Source organism: Bubalus kerabau, chromosome 5 (genome assembly GCF_029407905.1).
Source record: "Bubalus kerabau isolate K-KA32 ecotype Philippines breed swamp buffalo chromosome 5, PCC_UOA_SB_1v2, whole genome shotgun sequence".
NCBI classification, from domain to species: Eukaryota; Metazoa; Chordata; class Mammalia; order Artiodactyla; family Bovidae; genus Bubalus; species Bubalus kerabau.
In genome coordinates this window covers 109,866,401-109,883,724 of record NC_073628.1, presented here as the reverse complement: position 1 = coordinate 109,883,724, position 17,324 = coordinate 109,866,401, and the positions used below count along the sequence as shown (strand labels likewise).

Sequence of the window (17,324 nt, the reverse complement as noted above, 5' to 3'; positions counted from 1 at the left end):
TTCCTCTATTTCTTTGCATTGATCACTGAGGAAGGCTTTCTTATCTCTCCTTGCTATTCTTTGGAACTCAGCATTCAAATGGATATATCTTTCCCTTTCTCCTCTGCTTTTTACCTCTCTTCACAGCTATTTGTAAGGCCTCCTCAGACAACCATTTTGCCTTTCTTTTTCTTGGTGATGGTCTAGATCCCTGCCTCCTGTACAATGTCACGAACCTCCGTCCATAGTTCTTCAGGCACTCTGTCTATCAGATCTAATCCCTTGAATCTATTTCTCACTTCCACTGTATAATCGTAAGGGATTTAATTTAAGTCATACCTGAATGTTCTAGTGGTTTTCCCCATTTTCTTCAATTTAAGTCTGAATTTGGCAGTAAGGAGTTCGTGATCTGAGCCACAGTCAGCTCCAGTCTTGTCTTTGCTGACTGTATAGAGCTTCTCCATCTTTGGCTGCAGAGAATTTAATTAATCTGATTTCAGTGTTGACCATCTGGTGATGTCCATGTGTAGTCTTCTCTTGTGCTGTTGGAAGAGGGTGTTTGCTATGACTGGTTCGTTCTCTTGGCAAAGCTCTATTAGCCTTTACCCTGCTTCATTCTGTACTCCAAGGCCAAATTTGCCTGTTACTCCAGGTATTTCTTGACTCCCTACTTTGTATTCCAGTCCCCTATCATGAAAAGGACATCGTTTTTGGGTGTTAGTTCTAGAAGGTCTTGTAGGTCCTTCACAGAACTGTTCAACTTCAGCCTCTTCAGCATTATTGGTTGGGGCATAGACTTGGTTTACTGTGATACTGAATGGTTTGCCCTAGAAACGAACAGAGATCATTCTGTTGTTTTTGAGATTGTATCCAAGGACTGCATTTTGAACTCTTTGGTTGAATGTGATTGATACTCCATTTCTTCTAAGGGATTCTTGCCCACAGTAGTGGATAGAATGGTCATCTGAGTTAAATTCACCCATCCCAATCCATTTTAGTTTGCTGATTCCTCAAATGTTGATATTCACTCTTGCCATCTCCTGTTTGACCACTTCCAACTTGCCTTGGTTCATGGACCTAACATTCCAGGTTCTTGTGCAGTATTGCTCTTTACAGCATTGGACTTTACTTCCATCACCAGTCACATCCACAACTGGGTGTTGTTTTTGCTTTGGCTCCATCTCTTCATTCATTCTTTATGTCCTTTAGGGCTAAATAAAAAATTAATTTCTTAAAAATTTTGGCCTAGGCTACATTATCCACAGTGCAAGACAGAACTTGGTTCCTTTCTACTCTCTCTCAAAACCTTTTCCCCATGGGCCACCCAGTGGATTTCCAGGCCAGTGGGAAATCAGGCAGTGGCAGCATCAGTGAGATGCCAGGGAAGGTCCAGAGAGCGCAGAACATCTGCTGACAGTGTTAGCGTACCTTGGTATTTGTGACAGTACTCTGTGAGCTCGCTGGATAGGTTGTTAGAAGTTTCTAGAAGTCCCAGGATACCCCTGCCACTTCCTGGTGAGATGAATCTCAAACCTACTCCTGGGAAGGCAAAAAGCACCTAAATAATGTGAGTTAAGAACACTACCCATCAGGACTTCCCTGGTGATCCACTGGTTAAGTCTTTACCTTCCAATGCAGGGGGTGTGGGTTCGATCCTTATTCAGAGAGCTGAGATCCCGCTTCCACTGGGGCCAAGAAGCCAAAACATAAAACAGAGACAATATTTTAACAAATTCAATAAAGACTTTAAAAATAGTCCATTCCAAAAAAAATTCTTACATAAAGAAAGAGTACTACCCACCTCCCAAGGAACCTTAATCTGGAGGTAAATGTACAGAGTTTTTTGATATTATCCTACTGCAAGTACAGAATTTTCTCTTCTTTGCTCTTTTATTCCTGTCCTAGAAGATCCTAGGAGTACGGTAGTTTTCAGATGTCTTTTCTGGAAGGAGCAAATATCACCTCCCTCATCTTGTATGTGAGGAAACCAAAACCAAAGAAAAATAGCATGTTAGTGAAAGAACTCAGGCACCCTAACTCCCCAAAGAGAAAGAGCTGATTTTTTAATGGTGCTTTAAAAAATAATGGAGTATCATAATCCTCGCCATCTTTCCTGAGGATTTACACTCTATGTCTGTGGGCATGGTCTGGAAATGCATTTGGAGTCCAAATATACCTGTGGTTTTGCAGGGAGTTTGGGTCCTTTTATGATCCAGAGGAAAAGAATAATGACCAATATTTGAGTTCCCTCAGTTTTCTTTTGTGCAGGGAATTGGCCTAAAACCAAGACAATGAAATGTTAACTAACATGTGAGTATCATTTTCCAGTGTTTCCCAAATTTGTCTGATGTTATGAATCTGTTTGATGCCACCCCAGACCTACAGAGTCAGAATCTGCAGGGAATTAACCTGGGAGTCAGTGTCTTTAAGAAGCATTTCAGGTGCTTATTAAATAAGATTAGTCATTTGGGATATACTCTCTGAAGACACACTGCTACTAACTCCATGTTTCTGTAAAGGACGTTGAGACTCAGAGTAGTTAAGTTCACTGGCCTCAAATTCCATGGTTAGTAAATGGCAGAGCCAAGATCTACAAATGTGGTTATGCTTCTGTGCGGTGCCTCTCTGAACCCCACTGCAGTTCCTGTCTGCTTCTTCAGAGCTTCTTATAAGGCTTTATGTAGTAACTGCTTGTGGTAGGTGCACTTCCTTGTCACCACTGCCTGCTGTTGCTGAACTTCCTGCACCAAAACAGCCCTTTTGCCTCTTCTTACTTATCAGAGGTAGGATTTAAAAATGTGGATTAAGGTCGAATTTTGTTGGAGATTAACTGAACAATGATTCCCTTTGGAGAACTTATTAATGTGTGTCTGTTTTGTCTTTCAGTTTATATTGTACATACAAGTAATATCCTTAATGACCTTGGGAATAAATTCATACGTGATGACTCGTTTGGCCAGGACATTAGGTAAAGTCTACTTAACCAGGAAGAATAATACAAATAGATTGTTGAGGGAGAGGGTGGGATGATTTGGGAGAATGGCATTGAAACATGTATAATATATAAGAAACTAATTGCCAGTCCAGGTTCGATGCAGGATGCAGGATGCTTGGGGCTGGTGCACTGGGATGACCAAGAGGGATGGTATGGGGAGGGAGGTTGTGGGGGGGAGGGCGTTCAGGATGGGGAACACGTGTACACCCCTGGAGGATTCATGTTGATGTATGGCAAAACCAATACAATATTGTAAAGTAATTAGCCTCCAATTTAAATAAATAAATTTAAATTAAAAAAAAAAAGAGGTGAGGAGGGAAGGCCTAGGATGGAATGGTCAGCCCTGAGCCAAAGAACATGGAGCAGTGAACTTGAAAAGGAGCTAAGAAGCTTAGCTCAATCCCATTTATAGACTGAAAAACACTCAAATCAACTTTTGTGGTGATTTTAATGTTTTCTGTAACTCACTAAACCTGCCATTTTTGCATCTCTGTCTTTTTCCCAAAGTTATAAAAATTTTTAAAAAACAACAAAGTTTTCAAATTTTGGAATAAAGTATAGAAAAAGAAAAGATTGTTGCTGGAGGTGGGACATTTCTTCTGGAGCTCAAGGAATTAATCATGAAATCACTCAGTTTTCATTCACTCCCTGTTAATAGAAACCACATTAAGAGTGACTTAAACAAGATAGAAGTTGTTTCCCACCACCCCCCATCAGAAAATCAAGAAGAGTGGGATGGTTCTGTTCTACGAGGTTGTCCAGAGATTTCAAATCCTTCTCTTTCATTCCTCCTCTGCTTCCCAGAGTGTTGCTCTTGTCTGCAGGGTAGAAGTGGGCTCACAGTCACAGTTGTCTTCAGTCCAGTCAACTAGAAAGGGAAAATGGGGTGGGAGTGATTGTGGTGGTGATGGTGTCAATGGAGAGTAAGGAGCTTATTTAAAGAAGCTTCCTTCTGCCTCTAGAAGTTGTACATATCATTACCACTCACAGACCATTGGCCAGAACTTAGTCTCATGGGCACACAACAGCAAAGGAAGATGGGAAGTACTATCTTAACTGACTGGTCATGTGCTTAGCCAAAGCATGGAGATTCTATTGGGGAAGAAAGAAGAGGAGAATGAAGGGGAGCAGTAAGCAGGCTCTGCCAGAGTTGCCTGTTTCTAGAAAATATGTGAAGCTGTTAATAATAAAATATATAAATATAATAAAATCACAAAAAGGCCCATGATCAATAGAGAAATCAGGATAAGATAATCAGTGGTTTAATGGCAACCCACCGCAGTACTCTTGCCTGGGAGATCCCATGGATAGAGGAGCCTGGTAGGCTGCAGTCCATGGGGTCTCAAAGAGTCGGACACGACTGAGCGACTTCCCTTTCACTTTTCACTTTCAGAGAAGGAAATGGCAACCCACTCCAGTGTTCTTGCCTGGAGAATCCCAGGGGCAGTGGAGCCTGGTGGGCTGCCGTCTATGGGGTCACACAGAGTCAGACACGACTGAAGTGACTTAGCAGCAGTGGAGTCCATGAGGAGAGAGAGGGTGGGGCGGAATTACACAGAGTCTTGGAGGAGTAAGGCCTTAATATCATTCAGTGTCCCATGGCCTGATCCTCAGCTTTGCTGGTGCAGAGACCTGATTTTGTCAGAGTGTCTAGAATTAATCAGATGGCTGAAAATTTACATCTGTTGCACTCCCAGGAGAATAGAGAAGCAGCAGAAAATCAATTTATTAATTTATAATGAGGATGATTTCTATGTCTGAAATAATTGTGATCATTATTCAGGGTATTCACCTCTAAATACCAATTTCCTTAATAAATCAAATTAGTAATCAGAAGGTTTTTTGGAAGGTGTGGAACTTGGGAGAGGTTGATAGAAGGGTACTGAGGAAGGAGAGTTCTTATAAATAGAGAAATAGCTTGGTGAATTCAGCTTCTCTGCTTGTGTCTTGCCATAGTTCTGCCCACTCCTGAAACTGTGCCATATCAACACTATGGCAGAGCTTCTTGTGAAAGCTGACCTCAAAGTCCAGGGCTCCGGTATATGAATAGGACTAGTAAATGGGGCAGAGTTTTGGCAGCGCTCCTTCTCCCCCAGTCATGGGATTCCCTTGTTTGCAGTGGAAAGTTGTGCTCGGGCCAGCACGAGCTTGCTATGCTGGAGTGTGAGTGAAGTTAACTCGATCCCTGAAGGTTTGCTTACACCTCCCTTCCCACCAATTTTCATAGGGTTTCAGGGATCCAGTCCCACTCTGCTCTCTTGGCTTATGACATGGCATCTGGGTTTCTCCCGTGCTTGTTTGCTTGAGGTTGCTCTTACTCTGATACTCAGAAACAAGATCAAGAGGTTTTACTATCATGGAAAAAATTTTTTCTTCTCCTTTTTTTCCCATACAATTTTTTTTTTTATTGTATTTACGTGAACTGTGAACTTCCAGATGTTCAAGCTGGTTTTAGAAAAGGCAGAGGAACCAGAGATCAAATTGCCAGCATCTGCTGGATCATCAAAAAAGCAAGAGAGTTCCAAAAAAACATCTATTTCTGCTTTATTGACTATGCCAAAGCCTTTGACTGTGTGGGTCACAATAAACTGTGGGAAATTCTGAAAGAGATGGGAATACCAGACCACCTGACCTGCCTCTTGAGAAACCTATATGCAGGTCAGGAAGCAACAGTTAGAACTGGACATGGAAGAATAGATTGGTTCCAAATAGGAAAAGGAGTAGGTCAAGGCTGTATATTGTCACCCTGCTTATTTAACTTCTATGCAGAGTACATCATGGGAAACACTGGGCTGGAAGAAGCACAAGCTGGAATCAAGATTGCTGGGAGAAATATCAATAATCTCAGATGTGCAGATGACACCACCCTTATGGCAAGTGAAGAGAAACTAAAAAGCCTCTTGATGAAAATGAAAGAGGAGAGTGAAAAACTTGGCTTAAAGCTCAACATTCAGAAAACGAAGATCATGGCATCTGGTCCCATCACTTCATGGGAAATAGATGGGGAAACAGTGGAAAAAGTGTCAGACTTTATTTTTTGGGCTCCAAAATCACTGCAGATGGTGACTGCAGCCATGAAATTAAAAGACGCTTACTCCTTGGAAGGAGGGTTATGACCAACCTAGATAGCGTATTCAAAAACAGAGATATTACTTTGCCAACAAAGGTCTGTCTAGTCGAGGCTATGGTTTTTCCAGTGGTCATGTATGGATGTGAGTGTTGGACTGTGAAGAAGGCTGAGCGCCGAAGAATTGATGCTTTTGAACTGTGGTGTTGGAGAAGACCCTTGAGAGTCCCTTGGCCTGCAAGGAGATCCAACCAGTCCATCCTAAAGGAGATCAGTCCTGGGTGTTCATTGAAAGGGCCGATGCTAAAGCTGAAACTCCAATACTTTGGCCACCTGATGCAAAGAGCTGACTCATTTGAAAAGACCCTGATGCCGGAAAAGACTGAAGGCAGGAGGAGAAGGGGACGACAGAGGATGAAATGGCTGGATGGCATCACCGACTTGATGGGCATGAGTTTGAGTGAACTCCGGGAGTTGGTGATGGACAGGGAGGCCTGGCGTGCTGTGATTCATGGGGTTGCAAAGAGTCGGACACAACTGAGCGACTGAACTGAACCTCAGAATTTTCATTATGAAACAAATATGTATGGCACATACTTTATCCTCAGAATCGATGCTCATCCTTTCTGGAATTACTCTCATGTTACCATGTAATTGACAAAACTGAATTTTATCAGGAAGAATTTCAAATTAGCTTCTTCCACCTGGTCTAATGCTTTTAAGAGATCCATCCTCTGAATCTAGAGCTTGTCATACTAAGTGAAGTAAGTCATTAAGAGAAAAACAAATACCATATGATATCACTTATATGTGGAATCTATTAAAAATAATACACACATGAACACATTTATGAAACAAAAACAGGCTTATGGATATGGAGAACAGACTTGTGGTTGCCGGGAGGGAAGGACTGGGAATTTGGGATTAGCAGACACAAACCTTTACATATAGGATGGATAAAAAGCAAGGGCCTACTCTATAGCACAGGGAACTATATTCAATATCCTGTGATAAATCATAATGGAAAAGAATATGCAGAATGTGTGTGTGTGTGTGTGTGTGTGTGTGTGTGTGTGTGTATGTATATTAGAGCAAGGCCTCCCTTGTGGCTCAGCTGATAAAGAATCCGCCTGCAATGCAGGAGACCTGGGTTCTATCCCTGGGTTGGGAAGATCCCCTGGAGAAGGGAAAGGCTACCCACTCCCAGTATTCTGGCCTGGAGAATTTCACTGGACTGTATAGTCTATAGGATCTCAAAGAGTTGGACGCGACTGAGCAACTTTCACTCACTCGTGTATATATATAACACTATCACTTTGCTGTCCAGCAGAAATTAAACACAACATTGTAAATCAACTATACTTCAATAAAATTTAAAAGAAAGGAGAGAGAGGGAAAGATTCATCCTCATATTCTTCCAGAATCATCTTAAACACAGGAGTTCATTCAAATGTACTTGTACAACCAATCAGTCCCCTCATACCCGTGTTTTCCCAGAGCAACTGGAAAGTGGCTGTTGCTCATCCTAATGGGTGGGATGCAATTACACAAATGAATAAACTTTCTCCTTGTGTGCTCTATGCTATGGGAATTTTAAATCCAAAGCTAATACATTCTAACTCTTTAGCATGCAGTCAAATGCATCTTTGCTGTGGACCATAGAGAACTGAGAGGGATGTGATTTCAAATCTTTTTGAATTCCTGAAAATTTCAAATATCAAACACCACGGTGTCCTGTAGAGAATACAATAAAGTTAAACTGAAACATTTTAATAACGTTTTAAACTATTTGAGATCTCATATGCAGTTATGAAGAGATTAACATTTAATTGATGTATAGTTGATTTAGATGTTTTGTTAGTTTCTGCTGTACAGCAAAGTGATTCATTTATACATATGTGTACATTCTTTTTTATATTCTTTCCATTATGCTTTATCATAGGATGTTGAATGCAGTTCCCTATGCTATACAGGAGAATCTTGTTTTTTTTATCGAGAACAGTTTTATTGAGATGGAATTCTGAGTGTGTAGGCTGAGCTCACTAATTAAATTTCTCCTTTTGGTAAGCAAGCTTGATAGCTGTAACTTCAAATTGATACTTCAGGATGATACAAACTGCCACAAATTTTGGTCGTAAAGATTTGCTGGTCAGGAAACAGAGATGTTAAATTGGAGGCATCTCTATTGCAGTGGTCTTTAAATTTTATTATGTATAAGAATCAGTTGGAGAAGTTGCTAAAATGAAAATTCTCAGGCCAGTCAGATTCTCCAGACATGGGGCAAAGCCCAGGAATAATTCAACAGGCAATTCTTCTACCTGTAGAAGGTACAGGTAATTTTCCATACTTTGAGAAATACTGACTGGATGACTTGAAATAGCGAGTCATGTTTCTAGCTATAGGAAACAAAAAGAAACTAAGAAAACATTCTTTAGCAGTTGAGTCAGATAAAGTTGAGCTGCACAGCCAAAAGGAAATGGGTATTTGGGTAATTTTCTGGAAAATTTTGGGTAAATAGTTGTCCTTGCTCTAAGCACTCTGATTTGGCTCTGCAGGTGATGCCAAGATTTCACTACATCATGCAACATTTTGATTCCCTGTGCATTCTTCACTATTTTATTAAGGTCCTTCCTTTTCTTTGTCATAGATTTGTGTGTCCTTTCCATTCCAAGACAGATGGCCATGCAAAATGCCATTAAGCACATCCAGGAGATGATACAGAGCAGAATAACTTTATTTAAAACAGAAAAACTTTTGACAAATGTTAATTGGACCTTAGTAGAAGAAAAAACAAAGATTGAATACATCATTCCTGTGAGTTGATTCCTGGCAAAAACTAGTCCTTTCCCTTTCTATTTCTTTTGTTTATTATGCAAAACTTGATTCTGCTGGTTATAGGTCAGGATACTGAAGAGAGATACATTTACTAGCTTTTTTCTATCAGCCAAAATACTCTGAATTCTGTCTCTGAACAGATGTTGGTGATCTAGCCTTATTTGCCAAATGCAAGAGAACTGGTGTTTTTACAAATAGGCTGATTGAGTAACTATGAATGGCTTCTGCCAGGGTGATATTTTCCAGCTGGTTGAGAAAGTGAGCGCTCTCTCCCTATACAAGTACTATTCAAAAGCAGAAAACACAGGCAGCTTCAGAGAGCAGTCAAACATAGACCAGTTTGGGGAAGAATTTGGTTTCTAAATCTCCCCAAATGAATAGTTACTTCACCACAATTGAAATCAACATTTCTAACATGAGAATGTTTTTCACTTACACACAGCCCTTCATTTTAGCAATTCTGATTTGAGTTATTGGAATCTTGGTCAAGCAGAGTATTTGACAGCTCCTAATCCTTTTTACTTATTTTTAACTCTGTCTCTGTTCAGACTCCTCATGTTTCAAGTGACAATAAGGCGAAGAAGGAGTTCCCAACAGATGAAGTTTTAATAGAAGAAGCCCGATTGCATGTGGCTATAATCCAAATAGTTAGTATCCTTTACATAATCTGCTTTTTATTTATGTATTTTATTCTTGCAATGTTTTTAATTCTTACATATGGTTTTCAGAGGACTAGAAAAATTTTCACCTTTTGGTTGGTTGTTAAACTTTAAGTTTGATTTATGAAAGTTAGAAAAATAAATTTCTAAGGCTTTAAATTCAAGTTACAAACCTTATTCTATTTCTAAGTCTAGCAAATTTTAGCAGTTCACTTTTATGGAGCCTTTGAATAATATTTTGTGCCATTTACACAATTAAACATCTTCAAATATTTGAAACTGCTTTCACAGATTTAAGTATGTTAGCTCCTTTTATATAAAATGTTCTCAAGTGCTTATTTAACTCTTGTAAATCTAATAAGCTAAAATCTAATGAATCAAACATTCTCTTAAAATATTTAAGATTTAATATTTGAATGTTATAATGTAAACATAGATTATGAGATAAAATCAAGTTTGAATCAACTTATCAAATTGTACATTTAAAACTAGGGTTTTATCCTAATAGTACAATTTTATTCAAATTTATAAGTATATAAAATGCTCATTATGCCCAGAATCCTTCCTTTTTATTTTCAATTTAGAACCTATTATGAAGAATTTCTAACGCATACAAAAGTAGATAAAATAGTGTACCAAACCTCCACGTACCTATCACTCAGCCTTCACAAACATCCACACATGACCAGCCCTGCCCCGTCTGCACCCTCAGTCACTCCCTCATCTCCCAGTTTATTTTGAAACAAATCCCAGATGTTATTCAATATATCATTTCATCTGCAAATATTTCAGTATGTATCTTGAAATTTTAAAGTCTTAAAAAACAGTAAAATACTAATATTGTGCCTAAAGATTAATTCCTTAATAACATCAAATACTGGTCAATGATCAGTTTTCCAGTTATCTCATAAATGTGATCAATGCATAGTTCCAGCTTACATCTTTAAATTGCATTTCAATGAAATCATATATTGCAATTAATGAATATGTACTTTGCTTGCATGCGTGCTATCGCTTCAGTTGAATATGACTCTGCAACCCTATGGACTGCAGCCCACCAGGCTTCTCTGTCCATGGGATTTTCAAGGCAAGAATACCAAAGTGGGTTGTCACACCCTCCTGCAGGGGATCTTCCTGACCCACATCTCCTGTGGCTCCTGACTTGCAGGTGGATTCTTTACTGCTGAGCCATCGGGGAAGCCCAGAATATGTACTTTAGGTCTCTTTTAATCTATAAATTCTTCTTTTTTTTTCCTATTGAAAAAAGGACATATTTCTTCTTAATACAAAAACACTAACACTATATTGATTTAAAAACATTTCTATAGTTAATTTAAAATGTTCTCAGAATTTGCAAGGTTCTTACCCAGAGATATAAAGTATGGTCATGAATTCTTTGTAGAACCAATCTCCTATTGAGAGGTAGTATCTATATCCCTCCCCATCATTGAACTTGGGTTGCTCTTATGACTTGTTTTGACCAGGAATATATAGCCAAATGACTTTGGGAATGTACTGGAGCCTTGAGGAGAGTTACAACTTCCCCCTTCTTCCACTTTGAATACCACCCTGAGATTGTCATGTGAGGAAGCTGGCCTAGCCTTTGAAGAATGAGAGGCATACAGCGGAGAGTCAATACCCTACTACCAGACTTTGCAAATGAAGCCACTTTAATTTAAGGCTTGGGATAGTAGACTCAAACTCTTGATGGTAAGAGATGCAAAGAATCTGTGACCATATATAATGCACCATGTTCTGCTCACTGGCCACAAATATTTATATCCCTCCTACGGCTTCCCTGATGGCTCAGTGGTAAAGAAACTGCCTGCCAAACAGGAGACATGGGTTCAATCCCTGGGTCAGGAAGATCCCCTGGAGAAGGAGATGGTAACCTACTTCAGTATTCTTGCCTGGGAAATCTCATGAACAGAGGAGCCTGGTAGACTACAGTTCACGGGGTCACAAAGAGTTGGACATGACTTAGCTTTCAGAGGAGGTACAAAGCAAAACACACTCATCTTTTTCTAAGACACATCCCACCCCCAACCCAGATAAGCTTTATCGCATTATGGTAGCAAATTCAAAGTCTGGTATCTCATGATGTTCATTTAGTCTAGGATTGCTCAGGCTCCTTGGTTGTATCTCTTTAAGTATGATTCCTCTTGATACACAGAACAGTGGACTAAAAAGAGAAGTTACCTGTCTCCTCAGCCTCCACCTCTACCACCATCCCTAATCCCAACTTTCAGTGGTAATCAACAGACACTTCTGTTCAAGAAGGAAGAGGACAGGAAGCGTTGATTAATCACTGGTCCTTGGCAGCTCTGAAATCCAGCTGGGCATATGACCTAGTTCTCCTCATTCTGTTATCATAGGAGGTAACCCATGTTTGAGCTTCCCATGTGGCACTAGTGGTAAAGAACCCACCTCCCAATGCAGGAGATGTAAGAGATGAGGGTTTGATCTCTGTGTTGGGAAGATCCCCTGGAAAAGGGAATGGTAACCCACTCCATGCATTGGAGAAGGAAATGGCAACCCACTCCAGTGTTCTTGCCTGGAGAATCCCAGGGGCGGTGGAGCCTGATGGGCTGCCATCTGTGGGGTCGCACAGAGTCAGACATGACTGAAGTGACTTAGCAGCAGCAGCAGCAACCCACTCCAGTATTCTTGCCTGGAGAATCCCATGGACAGAGAGGAACCTGGCAGGCACTGTCCATAGGGTCACAAAGAGTTATACACGACTGAAGTGACTCAGTATGCATGCATGTAATCATGTTTGTAACAGTGTCTTTTAAGCCCACCCTGATACAATTTCCTTAAAAACTCTGTGTTTTCAATGAGTCTGGTTCTACTCTATTCTACTCTGTAATTCCTTTTCATACAGACCACATACCAGACAACATGGGTCTGAGAAACCCTTTAGTCTGCTTGAGAGGGTAAACTAAGCACTACCTTTAACCTCTAAGTGGTCTTATCCAGGGGTCTTGAGCCACAACCTTGACTTGATCTTGAAGCTGAGGCCATATTTTACCGGCAAAACTCTAGATTTGATTTTCATTCCCTGATATTTTACCACCTGGAGAGACTGCAGATGGAAAATGGGTTTGGGTTTTCAAACCAATCATGGCCTCTTTATATTTTCTGTAATATCTGCTTACAGATTGAACTGTTACCCTTTGGTTTACCTCTCTCTTCTCATACATTATCACATGCTGCTGCTAAGTAGCTTTAGTCGTGTCCGACTCTGCGCGACCCCAAAGACGGCAGCCCACCAGGATCCCCCGTCCATGAGATTTTCCAGGCAAGAGTACTGGAGTAGGGTACCATTGCCTTCTCTGATTATCACATGCAGCTAGAGATAAAAACAAATCTTGTATATTAACACATACATGTGCAATCTAGAAAAATGGTACAGATGAGTCATTTCCAAAGCGAGAATAGAGATGCAGATGTAGAGAAACAGACATGTGGACACAGGAGGGGAAAGGGAGGGTGGGACAAATTGGGAGAATGGGATTGACATATATACACTACCATGTATAAAATAGTTAGTGGGAATCAGCTGTATAGTATGGGAGCTCAGCTTGGTGCTCCATGACAACTTAGACAGGTGAGATAGCAGGTGGAGGTGAGAGGGAGATTTAAGAGAGAGAGGATATATTTATCCTTATGGCTGATTCATGTTGTTGTACAGCAGAAACTAACACAACATTGTAAAGCAATTATATTCCCCCCAAAAGTTTATTTCTAGAATATTTGAAATCCAGAAATCTCTTTAGCCAGATTCATAAATTTATTAGGCACATCTGCTTTCCAAGTTGCCTTAGGTGACAGTATGGCCAGTTGTGCTGACTCATCATAGCTCAACTGCCTCCCTCCAGCCTTCTGCATCAGTTTTCTCACTGCTTTTCCTACTTCCAGTCTCCTCATTGCCCTTCGAGCCTCTGCTCACCACCTAGTCCCAAAACTAACAACACATGGTTTAGCTTTTTGTTGTGGAGACTCTCCACAATTGGTACTCATTTCTGTTTTGGTTAGCCTTTGCTCTACTACAAAACTTAGTGGCTGAAAACAATGATTTGGTATTTCTCACAGTTCTGTGGGTTGGCAATCTGGATGATTTTGTTGCTGGTCTTGCCTGGGACCACTCATGTGTCGGCTACCATCTTAGTTGAATTGGGGTTGGAGGGTCCAACATGTCCTTACTCACCGATTTAGCAGTTGACTGTGTTGTATTGCAGGGCACTTTGGTTCTCCGCCACATGGCCTCCTATCTTCCAATAGAGTGAACTGGGCTTCTTCACTACATGGTAATCTCTGGGTTCCAACAGGGTTAGAAGAGGAGCTGCAAGGCCTCTATCTCCTAGGCTCTGGAAGTTGAATAACATCATTTTCACTCCCATTCAATTAGTCAAAGTAAATCCCAAAGCTAGCCCAGATTCAATGAGTAAAGAAAAGCCTGCCTTTGAAGGGAAGAGCAGCAATGTTAGTTACAAAGAGACATGGGCAGCTATGTTTCATTGGGACCATTGTTACAATGCCCTACCACATTTACTTTTCAAAGCAATAATCCCATGTAGTGATCCACTCCATGTTATTTTTTTTTAAGAAATTGAAATATATTTGATTTACAATATTGTACTAGTTTTAGGCATATAGCATAGTGATTCAGTTTTTCAGATTATATTTCATTATAGGTTATTACAAGATGTTGAATATAATTTCCTTTGCTATACAGTAAATCCTTGTTGCTTATCTGTTTTATGTATTCTAGTTTATATCTATGAGTATCATATTCCTAATTTGTCCTCCTCCCTTTCATTTTGGGTAACTATAAGCTTGTTTTCTATGTCTGTGAGTCCATTTCCATTTTGTATGTAGATTTCATTTATATTATATTTTAGATTCCACATATAAGTGATATAATATTTGTCTGACTTGCTTCACTTAGTTTGATAATCTCTGCTGCTGCTGCTGCTGCTGCTAAGTTGCTTCAGTCGTGTCCGACTCTGTGTGACCCCATAGATGGCAGCCCACCAGGCTCCCCAATCCCTGGGATTCTCCAGGCAAGAATACTGGATTGGGTTGCCATTTTCTTCTCCAGTGCATGAAAGTGAAAAGTGAAAGTGAAGTTGCGTCCAACTTCTAGCGACCCCATGGACTGCAGCCTACCAAGCTCCTCTGTCCATGGGATTTTCCAGGCAAGAGTACTGGAGTGGGTTGCCATTGCCTACTCCATGATAATCTCTAGGATGACCCAAGTTGCTGCAAATGGCATATTTCATTATTTTATATGGTTGAGTAATATTTCATTATATATATATTCTATTATATATATATTCAATGATATATGTATGTTCCATGATATATTTATGTGTATATATATAATATAGTTATATCTTCTTAAGCCAACTGTGTTAGCGGGCACATGGGTTGTTTCTGTGTCTTGGTGATTATAAATAGTGCTGCTATGAATGTTGGGGTGCATGTATCTTCTTGAAATAAAGTTTTGGGGTTTGGTGGCTATATACCCAGAAGTAAGATTACTAGATCATATGGTAGCTCTATTTTTTATTTTTTAAGGAACTTGCATACTGTTTTTCATAGTGGATGCACCAATTTACATTTCATACCAACAATGTACAAGGGTTCTGTTTTCTCCACACACTTTCCCCAACATTTATTATTTGTAGCCTTTTCTGATGACAGTCATTCTGTCCAATACGAGATGATACTTCACTGTGGTTTGGATTTGCCTTTTCTCTAATAATTAGTGATGTTGAACATTTGAAGTAAACTCTTTGAGTTGTACAGATTTTGAGTTTCCTGAAGCCAGAAATCTTTGTGTCTTTTATAATATCCAAGGGAGTACTTTGCAAAAATTGAATATTCCATAAATATTCAAATTGAATGAAATTTATTTCTTGCTATAGTTTTTGAAAAGTATATTTTCATATACTGAGTTCAATAATAATAATGAGGGCTATGTAAAGGTCAAGAAGAGTATATTTCACTAATGATTTTGTCCTTTGTAATTTTTATTTAAAATTTTATGTTTAGAGTAGCTTTGAAAAGCAGTGTAATGATGGAGTCCTCAGTGTTGAGGCAGCCCGGACATTAATTGGTGCAACCAAAAGCTATTGCCACATCCAAGGAAAGTAAGTATAATACTTCTTTAATTGATATTTCCAAAATTGAATGGGTATGTGATAAAGAATGAAGTCAGCTGAGTGTCCAGATTGATCAATCTTTTTTTAATTTATTTTTTAATTGAAGGATAATTGCTTTAGATTGATCAATTTCTAAAAATCTTATCTCTCTGTCCATCCATCTACTTCCTATTTTACTTGTTTATACTTTTCTCCCTGAAGATTCATGAGTTTGATGACATTGGGAGTTTCTGGAGTAAGATTTAATTGCAAAGCAATTATATGAGAGGAAAGGGGAGCCATTAAAAAGAACCCACGTAGTTTTAATTATGATTATAATTCTTTTATCTTTATGTCGTATTCACTAAATTACTGCATAGGGGAGGTAAGAAGGCCTGGAGCCTACTATTAAATTGCTCCCTGGTGTGGAGCAGGATCTGGAGGAATTGATCCAGCCTGTGAAACTGATAGGGGCTTCCTAGGTGGCTCAGTGGTAAAAAATCTGCCTGTCAATGCAGGAGACGTGAGAGATGCAGATTCACTTCCTGAGTCGGGAAGATCCTTTGGTGTAGGAAATGGCAACCCACTCCAGTATTCATGCCTGGAGAATCTCATGGAAAGAGGAACCTGGCAGGTTACAGTCCATAGAGTCACCAAGAGTCAGACACAACTGAGCATGCGTGTGTGCATGGACCTGATAGATGCAATTAAATATGATGGGAAAAGCTCAATATCTTAGAGATATATTGATATCTGGTTACAGTTCTGGTAAACATTAAATAATGAATGTTCTAAGACAAAGTTGTAGAGCAACTTTAGGAGATTCTTTCTGGGTGATAGTTAACATTTCATCAGCCTGGTGATATATTTGGGAGATGTAGCATCAGTTCCTACATAAAGTTTGGGAAGAATAGGGAGTTCAGGGCCAAGGAGAATCTTGGGCTAGGCAAGGCATGACAAAAGGAAGCTTGATTCTGAACCTCAAAGAATTGGACTGGAGAAGTTTTAATTATATTCTACCTCAGGTCAGAAAAGTTTCAGGGACATGGACTTTAGGAGTCTCATGCTAAAATTGTTTCTGTTCCATGACCATGGGTGGTTAGGTGGGTGGATACAGAGGCATATTTAACAAATGTATATTATATTTATATTTAGTATAACTTTTCATTTTATATTACCCAAAGGTATAGCACTTGGTTTTCATCATGTATGTATATTTTTCTTTATTAGATTCATGAGTATTTATGATGTTTCAACTTATGTAAGAGCTAGAAGTTGGCTTGTGAAGTTTAAAAACATGTTAACTTTCTTGGAATATCATAAAGATAAGACACCTCTTATTCTATATGGGTAAGTACTGTGAACCTTTAATAGCAATGTACTTGAAAATATGACCTTTTCTACATTGTTAAAATCGGCTACCTTGATTTTTCCTAAGGAAAAACCTCAACTAATATTACAGTCAACTCTTATTGATTGAGTAGGGAAGCAGCAGAGTGCTTACTTCTCTTTTTCCATTCTGTTTTAGCAATTTCACTGACACCTCTAGTAGAATGTGGGTAGAAAAAAGAAGAAAAAGATGGTTACATTTGGGTTCTTCAAGTCCTAACAGTCTTGTCTTAGTGTCACATTACATGTTG

At 39.5% G+C, this 17,324-nt stretch overlaps 1 protein-coding gene across 1 annotated transcript in view; it reads left to right on the top strand.

Moving 5' to 3' along the window:
- Positions 1-17,324, top strand: part of SLC9C2 (solute carrier family 9 member C2 (putative)) — a 94,233-nt gene that overhangs the window by 36,385 nt on the left and 40,524 nt on the right. The window contains exons 10-14 of the mRNA XM_055583805.1: positions 2,866-2,947; positions 8,689-8,855; positions 9,425-9,523; positions 15,596-15,693; positions 16,915-17,034. Coding sequence (XP_055439780.1) covers positions 2,866-2,947; positions 8,689-8,855; positions 9,425-9,523; positions 15,596-15,693; positions 16,915-17,034 — 566 coding nt within the window. The remainder of the gene's footprint in view (positions 1-2,865; positions 2,948-8,688; positions 8,856-9,424; positions 9,524-15,595; positions 15,694-16,914; positions 17,035-17,324) is intronic.